The 11,221-nt window shown below is 37.5% G+C and overlaps 3 protein-coding genes and 1 pseudogene across 4 annotated transcripts in view; 3 read left to right on the top strand and 1 right to left on the bottom strand.

The window, feature by feature from the left end:
- Positions 1 to 438, bottom strand: part of LOC104770064 — a 3,044-nt gene extending 2,606 nt beyond the window's left edge. Inside the window, exon 1 of one of the 2 annotated variants that reach the window (XM_010494423.2) lies at positions 50 to 438. In XM_010494423.2, coding sequence (XP_010492725.1) covers positions 50 to 305 — 256 coding nt within the window. In that variant the 5' untranslated portion in view covers positions 306 to 438. The remainder of the gene's footprint in view (positions 1 to 49) is intronic. The other variant, XM_010494415.2, reaches the window with a different exon arrangement.
- LOC104770043 (universal stress protein PHOS32-like) lies at positions 3,649 to 5,244 on the top strand. Its single transcript, XM_010494396.2, has 2 exons — positions 3,649 to 4,513; positions 4,944 to 5,244. The coding sequence occupies exon 1, from the start codon at positions 3,753 to 3,755 to the stop codon at positions 4,479 to 4,481; it is 729 nt and encodes a 242-aa protein (XP_010492698.1). The 5' UTR covers positions 3,649 to 3,752; the 3' UTR covers positions 4,482 to 4,513; positions 4,944 to 5,244.
- LOC109132201 (G-type lectin S-receptor-like serine/threonine-protein kinase SD1-13) lies at positions 5,264 to 6,797 on the top strand. The gene has a single exon (XM_019243396.1). It carries the CDS (start codon positions 5,458 to 5,460, stop codon positions 6,766 to 6,768), a length of 1,311 nt encoding a protein of 436 aa, XP_019098941.1. The 5' UTR covers positions 5,264 to 5,457; the 3' UTR covers positions 6,769 to 6,797.
- The window catches only part of LOC104778678, a 6,270-nt pseudogene continuing 2,389 nt past the window's right edge, over positions 7,341 to 11,221 (top strand).

Here is an 11,221-nt window from a genome sequence, read left to right as displayed (position 1 = left end):
GCGGATTCGATACAGAGATGACGATCCTCGAAGCAATCCATAACATCGCCTTCCCAAAGCCGCAAAACGCCGCCGCCGTAATCATCCTCCGTCGCGTCGTCACCATCGTAGCTCTCGAGTTTCCTCCATTTCCCCTGAGTCTGAAGCGCAACCGTCGAGCAAAGCAGATCGAAATCCAACACAGAGATTCCTTCAAGTTCCGTCAGCCTCTCCCTCTCTTCAACCTCTCCGTCGCCGTCTCTAATGTCGGCGATTACGCCTCCTCCTCCGCCTCCGCCACTCTCTAGTTTATCCAAATCCGCCATTGATATTCGAGAGAGAGAGAGGTAGAGAGAGATTTATTTAGGGCTTTTCCTCTTTGGTATCTTCTCCCCCCACCCCAAATGGATTTGTGCCTTTTTTTTGGTGAACGAACCGGAACGCCTTTTGATAGTATTTATTTGGCGGGTAATTAATTATTCATAAAACCCAGCTAAAAGAAGAACTGTCATTATTAACGGTACAGCTGTTGCCACGTCGGATATTTCGGCTAGTGGAATTTAGTGATTGATGTTTCTTCTTCTTATCCTATCTTCTCAATTATACAGTACACTATGTGAGACTATTATATTTCTATTAATTTTAGATTTTATTATCATTTTCGAATATGTGACAGATAAAGCAAGTAAATAATATTTTGGCTAAGCTAGAGACCTTCGGGTTAATAACTTTTTAGGCTGATAGACCTTCGGGTTATATAGTCTCATCTTCTTCATTTGTCAGCTGTTACATTTCATTTGCACTATGTCTATTTGCACTGTCATTTCAAATATATACAGCATAACTTTCGATATATACATCTTTTCAAATATATATATTTACCAACATTTATCTGACTTAATTATATTTTCAAAATTTAGAAAAGTCAAAAATGTTATTTTTATAAATCACAATCACTTGCAATATTAATTTTCTATTCCAATAAGGATACCTAACATCTAATTATTTTTTAATACAGAAAATTAAATTAATAAAGAGAAAAACATGCATAATATAAGCAAAATATAAGCAAAACATAAGCAAAACATAAGCATAATTTTTTTTTATTTTTTTTTATTTTTTTATTTTAAAGATTTTTTGCAAATAATATTTTGAATAAACGTTTTTTTATTTATATATGATATTTTTATTTCAAAGATATTTAAGTGGTAAGGTTTAATTTTGTGAAAACTAACTGAAGGTTGTCCAAAAAAAAAAAGTGAAAACTAACTGAATTGACATCTCATTATACTTTTTGGTTTAGAGAGGTGTTGCAAGTTCCATATATTTACGGCTAATATATATATTTAACACTTAATTTTCTAACAAAAAATATACTTTTAACTTTTGATTTTCAAATTATAATATTGTAAAGTTATTTTGCAGTGAAATTTAAAAAGAATGTGAAAAAGAGTAAGATAAGAGTTTGATTTTTCGGATTTTATTTTTCTGATGTGGGTTTTCGGATTTATAATTTTAAAAAACCATATAATAAAACCATTTATAATTGGGTCTGATTTAGTTTTTGATTGAAGAAATTAGAGAATTATTGACCCAACTCAGGTGTTAAATATGAGAGAGAAAACAAAAGTTATCAACTTTATTCTCAATAGTCTGAGTTTTGGTTTGTCACTTCCGACGAACTCAAACCTCAATCAACGAACCAGATTCTTAAAAACCTTGGTTTATTTCTCTAGTTTAAACTATATTTCCTACTTTATTTTATTTATTATTATATGAAAAATGGTTTTGTTGCATTTTATTAGAAAAAAAAAATTTAGTCCATAATAGTTTTGTTGCATTTTATTAGAAGAAAACAATTTTAGTCCATAATAGTTTAAAGTGACCAGTAAATAAAGTCTTATATGAACCAATAAGGGCCCAATAATAATATTCCAAAAAAACGTTGACAGACGAGTTGCTTTTCTTCTTTAATTAGGTAGCATAGACCCAACCTCATTGTGGCACAGGACGACACCGGTGACTAGAGCACAGTGAGCGAAGCTGTTGTAGCGGCTCCCGAAAACAACGCAGATAGAATTGCAATCTATGTGAAACAAGGAGTTTACAATGAAATAATTAGTATTGGTAAGATGGATAGAAATCTCACCATCGTTGACGACAACAGAGACTTGACGGTTCTTAGCTGGAGTTTGAGCAACGTCGATGGCACCAAAACTTACGACTGCATTTTCACTATATATATTTGCAGTGCCATTTGATATATCTACATCGAAACTTTCGATATATATACCATTTCAAATATATATATTTATTTATTTATTTACCAACTTTTCTTTAATTTAACTATATTTTCAAAATTTAGACAAGTCAAGAATGTTATTTTTAGAAACCACAATCACTTGCAATATTTATCTTTATATTCCAATAAGGGTACCTAACATCTATAATTCTTTTTTATTATAGAAAAGTAAATTAATAAAGAAAAAAACATACATAATAGAAGAAAAACATAAGCAAAATATATTAATCTTTTTTTAATTTTTATGATATATGAAAAGGATAATCTGAGTATCAATTACAGTCATGGCTTTTGTCTCTTTGTTGTTATGTTGTTTCTTTTGATTTTTGGATTTTAAATCTAATTTAAAAGTTTTTTGGTAAATAATATTTGGATAAACAGTTTAAATAAGATTTTATAGTAAAATAAGTTTTCAACTTTTGAATTTTTTGTTTTTAAAAGTTTTTTGCAAATAATATTTGAATAAACAGTTTTTATCTATATATGATATTTTTATTTTAAAGGAATTTACGTGTTAGGATTTAAATTTCTGAAAACTAACCTAATTGACATCTTATCTTTAGTCTACTTGGTGTTGAAAGTTCAATATATTTACACTTAATGTATAAATTTAACACTTAACTTTTAACAAAAAAAACATTTTTTTAGCTAGATGTATAAACGTTCCAAATGCAGATAAATATGGTAATACAATTTCTATAAAGTATATCGTTGAAGTTTGTAATTAATTTTCTCTTGATTTTCCCATTTAAAAAGGTTAGAAGTCTTCATTTTAACACTGAGTAGAGAGAAGAGACCTTCAAAATATTTAGCAATGGCGATTAACAAAACTCAGCTTTTGGCTTTGATTTTTCTCAACCGAATCTGATTTCCTCAACTCCCAATCATGTTAAACCGACATCTTTAATTTTGTATTTTTATAACTCTTAAAGAATTTACCAATTAACATCCTCAGATTTAAATCTGAACTTTTTAGACTTTTAATTGAACCACGAATAATTTTTGTTTTTAATATATATATCTTAATTTTAAAAATATAAGAAATATTGTATCTTAATTTTAAAATATATCTGTCATGATTAAATGATTTAGATATGTAAATATTTGTTTTTTTGGATCTTCTGTCTGATGAAAATAATGTGAAAAGTGTGAAATGGGAGTTTGATTTTTCGGATTTTCTGTCTGGGTTTTGGGATTTAGAAATTTAAAAACCAAATAAAACCATTTATAATTTGGGTCTGGTTTAGATTTTGATTGAAGAAATTAGTGAATTATTGACCCAACTCAGGTATTTCTAATATTTAACGTAGATTTATTCCCATCTTTACAGCCGTTCGATCTTAAAACCCATCTAAATCGAACGAACTGCTCTTAACAAAAGCCATAGAAAAGGTCTCTGTCTCTCTTTTGTTCTTCTGTTCTCCACCGTCAAAGCCAAAAAAAGCCAAGCTCTTTTGATCGCCTGAGAAATATGTCTTCTCCGGGAAAATCTCCGAGATCCGACCGGAAATCACCTACAGTTATGACCGTGCAACCGTCTTCTCCCAGATTCCCAATCGGCACACCTACTGCTGGAGCACAACGTAAGATCGGTATCGCCGTCGATCTGAGCGACGAGAGTGCCTACGCAGTCCAGTGGGCTGTTCAGAACTATCTCCGATCAGGTGACGCCGTCGTTCTCCTCCACGTTCAGCCTACTAGTGTACTTTACGGCGCCGATTGGGGAGCCATTGACCTGTCTCCGCAGTGGGATCCTGAGAACGTTGAGTCTCAGAAGAAGCTTGAGGACGATTTCGATATTTTCACGAACAAGAAAGCGAGTGACGTTGCTCAGCCCTTGGTTGAGGCGGATATTCCCTTTAAGATCCATATCGTGAAAGATCACGATATGAAGGAGAGGCTTTGTTTAGAGGTTGAGAGGTTAGGGTTAAGCACTTTGATTATGGGTAGCAGAGGATTCGGTGCTACGAAGCGGAGCAGTAAAGGGAGGTTAGGGAGTGTCAGTGATTACTCAGTTCACCATTGTGCTTGTCCTGTGGTTGTTGTTAGATTTCCTGATGATAAGGATGGTGAAGATGAGAGATCCAGCGAAGATGGTGCTGGGAATCTTGTAGAAAGTGATAAACTTCATACAGTTCCTGAGGTGGTTGAGGAAGAGGGAGAGAAAGATGAGTACCATGATGCTTCCGATAAGCAGTAACAGCAGCAGCAAGGTTGACTTTGTTTATGCAGGTCAGGAATACGTTTCTTTTGGCTTAGGGTATAGCAATTGTGTGGTCTGAAGAATGTGACATATGACTACAAGGCGACATTAACACTATGCTCATATTAAGATTTGACCTTTAATTACTACCTCTTTAGGTTTTGTATAAGGAAATTTGTTAGCAGTCATCTTTCTCAGCTCAGCTAGTGCTTGGATGATAGGAAGATTTACTAAGTTGCTGTTTTGTTCATGGTCTTTGAGATGTGTATGTTTGATTATTTGCGCCATACCATTGCCTTTAGTGACCTATTGATGTAATTGACCAATTAAACTACAGATGCATCTATTGATATGCAAGAGATTTGCTGTTTGTAAATTTTATATTTTCAGTGATGTCTGGATATGTTAAGTTACTACTTATCTGTGATGACTGATCTTGCGTGTTCTTCCATGATGCAGAAGGAGACTTCCCTAAGAAAACATAGAAGAAAAAGAAAGCGTTCTTATGCCCTTGGTTTGTGTTCTTGAGCGCGCTTCATTGTTTTTTTTTTGGGGTTTGGGGTGTCTCTAGCTCTTCGTTGTAAGTATGGTCTTGTTTCCTTGGTTTTGTTTTAAACTCTGTGGAATTTGGGATGAGTGGATTCGATGACTTTTGTTGTATGTCTTTGAAAAAGCACTGAAAAGAATTTGAATGGTCTTGTATATCTCTTGAAGTTGAAATTTAGCTGGTAATAAACACGTCTTTGACGGTTCCAAATGATATTCATATCTTCTCTTACACTTTAGTAATGTTAATAGTTGAATAATAGTCAACTGTGAGGCTTGTCGGTACTAACGGTAAAAATGGATTTGAAAATTGACTTGTAGTCAATATTTTTTTCAACTCTTTGGACATATAAATACGGATAAATGAAGCTCCATGTTTCTATGAGAAAAATAAATTGGCTACAAGCGATTGCCTGAGAGATAACACATGGCTCGTTTCCTCCTTATTGTTACATTGTCTTTCTTCTCTTTAAGGTTATGTTTTGCTGGGGATGTTTTCTCGTTCTCTAGCGAGCTAAAGGACTCGGAGACACTCGTCTCCAATCGCAGCACCTTCAGGTTTGGTTTCTTCAGTCCTGTTAACTCCACGGGTCGCTACGCAGGGATTTGGTTCAATAAAATTTCTACGCCGCCTGCGGTGGTTTGGGTAGCAAACAGAGACAGCCCGATCAATGACTCTTCAGGAGTGATTGTGATATCCAAAGACGGGAATCTCGTGATTCAGGATGGTCACGGACGGGTTCACTGGTCCACATATGTCTCACAACCAGTAGCTGCTAACACCACATATGCAAGGCTTCTGAATACAGGGAACCTTGTACTGCAAGGAATTTCAAACAGTGGGGATAAGATTCTGTGGGAAAGTTTCCAGAATCCTCAAAATGCATTCTTGCCAACAATGATAGTTTCTACTGATTCAAAAACAGGAAGGAGCCTTAAGCTTGGATCTTGGAAAACACGTTCTGATCCTTCTCCTGGACGCTACTCTGCTGGTGTGATTCCTTTACCGTTTCCGGAGCTTGCCATCTGGAAAGATGATTTGATGGTGTGGCGTAGCGGCCCGTGGAATGGTCAGTACTTTATTGGACTACCAGAAATGAATTTTGGCGTCAATCTTTACGAGTTTACCCTTGATAATAACAACCAAGGATCCGTCTCCATGTCATATACTAATCATGACGCGCTGTTCCATTTTTTCTTGGACTCCGAGGGGTATGTGGTGGAGAAACACTGGAACGAGGGTAAGCAAGAATGGATGACCGGGATACTGTTTCCATCAAATTGTGATATATATGGTAAATGCGGCCAATTCGCTAGTTGCCAATCCCGGTTAGATCCGCCTTGCAAGTGCATTAGAGGGTTTGAGCCGCGGAGTCATGCGGAGTGGAGCAGAGGAAACTGGACTCGGGGATGCGTAAGAAAGAAGCCGTTGCAGTGCGAGAGACGAGACAATAATGGAAGTAGAGAGGGTGATGGGTTTGTGAGATTGATAAAGATGAAGGTGCCCAACAATCCACAGCGATATAAAGTCAGCGAACAAGACTGTCCTGAAAGCTGTCTGAAAAACTGTTCTTGTACGGCTTACACTTACGGCCAAGGGATGGGCTGTCTTCTTTGGAGCGGAAACTTGATCGATATGCAGCAGTATTTGGGCTCTGGTGTTCCTCTTTACATCCGTCTGGCAGGTTCAGAGCTCAGTAAGTATCAGTATCCCCATTTCCATAAAACTACAGTATAATAGTTCAGGTAGATTTCTCACCAAATCTTTCGTAGAATCCTCAAGCAATCGATCACTTGTGATCGCAATCACGTTGGTAGGGTGCACATTTTTTGTCGCGGTGATTGTTTTGTTAGCACTGCGGAAGTTGGTTAAGCGCAGAGGTCAGAGTTGTAGTTAATTATGTCTCTATAAATATTTGAGATTGGAAGAAAAGTTTACTTATTGTTGCATTGATTTTCAATTAATTCAACAGAGAAAAACAGAAACACAAGGTTACTATTTGNCGGCCAATTCGCTAGTTGCCAATCCCGGTTAGATCCGCCTTGCAAGTGCATTAGAGGGTTTGAGCCGCGGAGTCATGCGGAGTGGAGCAGAGGAAACTGGACTCGGGGATGCGTAAGAAAGAAGCCGTTGCAGTGCGAGAGACGAGACAATAATGGAAGTAGAGAGGGTGATGGGTTTGTGAGATTGATAAAGATGAAGGTGCCCAACAATCCACAGCGATATAAAGTCAGCGAACAAGACTGTCCTGAAAGCTGTCTGAAAAACTGTTCTTGTACGGCTTACACTTACGGCCAAGGGATGGGCTGTCTTCTTTGGAGCGGAAACTTGATCGATATGCAGCAGTATTTGGGCTCTGGTGTTCCTCTTTACATCCGTCTGGCAGGTTCAGAGCTCAGTAAGTATCAGTATCCCCATTTCCATAAAACTACAGTATAATAGTTCAGGTAGATTTCTCACCAAATCTTTCGTAGAATCCTCAAGCAATCGATCACTTGTGATCGCAATCACGTTGGTAGGGTGCACATTTTTTGTCGCGGTGATTGTTTTGTTAGCACTGCGGAAGTTGGTTAAGCGCAGAGGTCAGAGTTGTAGTTAATTATGTCTCTATAAATATTTGAGATTGGAAGAAAAGTTTACTTATTGTTGCATTGATTTTCAATTAATTCAACAGAGAAAAACAGAAACACAAGGTTACTATTTGAGAGGATGGAAGCTTTAAATAATAATGAGCCTGGAGCAATACGTGTGAATCAAAAAAAGCTTAAAGAGCTACCATTGTTCGAGTATCAAATATTAGCTGCAGCAACTGACAATTTCGCTATCACAAACAAGCTCGGGGAAGGAGGCTTTGGTTCTGTTTACAAGGTTTGTAAACAATTCTCTGCTTCATTGGTACGAGTGGTTAAACAAGCTGATCCTGGAGTTATGAATTTCGTTTGCAGGGGAAATTACGAGAAGGGCAAGAGATCGCTGTGAAGAGGTTATCACAAACGTCTGGACAAGGATTAGAAGAGTTTGTGAATGAGGTGGTCGTGATCTCTAAGTTGCAACACCGGAACCTCGTCAGATTGCTTGGATTCTGCATTGAAGGAGAGGAAAGGATGTTGGTTTATGAGTTTATGCCAGGAAATTCTTTGGATGCATATCTATTTGGTAGTAACTTATCATTGGCTTAACTCTGTTCCGTCGTTGTTTCCTTGTTGGCTTATAATGCTCATGTTGTGTGCCCCTTGCTGTGTAAACCAGACCCGGTGAAGCAAAGACTTCTTGACTGGAAGAAGTGTTTAAACATAATCGATGGGATTTGCAGAGGTCTTATGTACCTTCACAGAGATTCAAGACTAAGGATCATACACAGAGATCTAAAAGGCAGCAATATCTTGTTAGATGAGAATCTAAACCCGAAGATATCTGATTTTGGGCTTGCCAGGATTTTCCGGGGGAATGAGGATGAAGCAAGCACACTTAGAGTGGTTGGAACATAGTGAGTAGCTACCCTAACTATCTAGTACACAGATCCCGTTGAACTTCTTTTTTTGATGTTTATTGATTATATAACTGACAAAAGCATAAACCCGCAGTGGTTATATGGCACCCGAATACGCATTGGGAGGATTGTTCTCAGAGAAATCTGACGTTTTCAGCTTAGGGGTCATACTCTTAGAGATTGTAAGTGGGAGAAGAAACTCAAGCTTCTACAATGATGAGCAGAATCTAAATCTTTCAGCTTATGTAAGTCCACTACATTAAAAATCATGGCCTTTTCTTGCTTGTAAAGCTGTTAAAAAATTCTTCAAACTTTTTATCTCTCTGTTTTTACTAGGCATGGAAACTATGGAACGATGGGGAGATTACTACTCTCGTGGATCCGGCCATCCTTGAAAAGTGTTTTGAAAATGAAATACGCAGATGCGTGCACATTGGATTGTTGTGTGTACAAGATCACGCAAATGATAGACCGAGCGTTTCAACGGTGATTGGGATGCTAAGTAGTGAGAACTCAAGCCTTCCACAGCCAAAGCAACCCGCGTTTATTGCTAGAAGGGGCACTAAAGAAGTTGAATCTTCGGGACAAAGCGACCCAAGAGCATCGATCAACAATGTGAGCCTCACAGAAATAACAGGACGTTAGCTCTGTAAGTGAGATAAACCTACGTTAGCTTTGACAGAATATATAGTTATATATCTGTATATGCAAGAGTAATTTATAGGATAAGAAGTTATAAATTTAGAATCTGGTAAGGTTATTGTATGAGGTCACATATATATATATATATATATATAGAACATGTGTATTGTAAACAGAGCATCTGAGAAAACTTGTTTGGAATACATTTGCTGCTTTTTAATCCAATCATTGAACATACACATTTATGTAATCTGTAATCATAGGAGTTACTCAAAAAACATATTAATGAGTTAGTCTTCTTTCGCAATCCCAACAAAAACTCTCCAATTTTAGTACGTAACTAGTGATTATTGCTGGTGTTCTTTTAGTTACTTTCTCACTTTTTGAGTCACATGAATCAGTTGAAAGTCCAACCTTTGAGAAATATCCGGAACTGGGGCGTGACTGATCAATGTTCAAAAAAGACAGAGAAGAACTTTACAGTTAATGTCTGATCCACTTGGCTTTTAATACTTGCATAGCATTTATACATTTCAGTAACACCTTTGCTCAGAAAACAAACACGGAAATGAAGATACTCTTCGTTATCTTTTTTGTTTTACTCATCCGATCTTGTATCTCCGTTGATATGATCATGAGAAGACAGTTCTTGAGAGATGGTGATGTCATACTCTCTGTAGGTAAGAAATTCGTATTTGGATTCTTCAGTCTTGGGGATTCAAAGCTCCGGTATGTTGGGATTTGGTATGCTCAAATCTCTCAACAGACTGTTGTATGGGTTGCAAACAGAGACCATCCTATTAATGACACATCTGGTCTGGTAAAGTTCAGCAACAGAGGCAATCTCTGCGTGTATGCATCTGACGACGAAACAAAGCCTATCTGGTCAACTAATATCTCATATAGTATCTTGGAAACAACTTTAGTTGCGAGACTCTCTGATTTAGGGAACCTTGTTCTGCTTGATCCCGTCTCAGGTAGAAGTTTCTGGGAGAGCTTTGATTACCCTACAGACACTTTTCTTCCGTTTATGAGATTAGGTTTCACACGAAAAGACGGTTTGGATCGCTATCTGACATCATGGAGATCTCATGAGGACCCTGGTTCTGGAGACTTAACATTGAGGATGGAGCGTAGAGGGTTTCCACAGATGATCCTGTACAAAGGTGTTATCCCTTGGTGGCGTATGGGGTCGTGGACCGGGCACAGGTGGAGTGGTGTGCCTGAAATGCCAATAGGTTATATCTTCAATAACTCTTTTGTGAACAATGAGGACGAAGTATCCTTCACCTATGGTGTGACAGATGCTTCAGTCATAACAAGAACCATGGTGAACGAGACAGGAACCATGCACCGGTTCACATGGATTGCGAGGGACAAGAGATGGAACGAATTCTGGTCAGTTCCTAAAGAGCAGTGCGACAGCTACGCCCATTGTGGCCCTAACGGTTACTGCGATCCCATTCGCTCAAAAACGTTCGAGTGCATATGCCTACCTGGTTTTGAGCCCAAGATTCCTAGGCATTGGTTCTTGAGGGACTCTTCTGGTGGATGTAAGAAGAAAAACAGAACTTTAGTATGCAGTGAGAAGGACGGGTTTGTGAAGTTAAAGCGCATGAAGATTCCCGACACATCAGATGCAAATGTAGATATGAACATAACATTGAAGGATTGCAAACAGAGGTGCTTGAAGAACTGTTCTTGTGTTGCTTACGCAAGCGCTTACCACGAGAGTAAAAGAGGAGCAATAGGATGCTTGACATGGCACGGCGGTATGTTGGATACAAGGACATACTTGAACTCCGGACAAGATCTCTACATACGTGTAGACAAAGAAGAGTTAGGTACATATATAAATCTATTCTTCAAGTTCTTCTTGGTTATTATAAAACAATCATTCTATTTTAACAACGAGAAAGAAGAAACATGTCATTCATGTTCTTGCTTGTTTCAGCGCTGTGGAACAGAAATGGCTTATCAGGGAAGAGGAGAGTCCTTCTGATTCTTATCATTTTGATTGCAGCCGTAATGTTACTAATGGTCATTTTGTTTTGTTTC

This window comes from Camelina sativa, chromosome 3, assembly GCF_000633955.1.
Source record: "Camelina sativa cultivar DH55 chromosome 3, Cs, whole genome shotgun sequence".
NCBI lineage: Eukaryota > Viridiplantae > Streptophyta > Magnoliopsida > Brassicales > Brassicaceae > Camelina > Camelina sativa.
The sequence above is the reverse complement of the archived record's forward strand: the minus strand, read 5'-3'. Positions and strand labels throughout refer to the sequence as shown.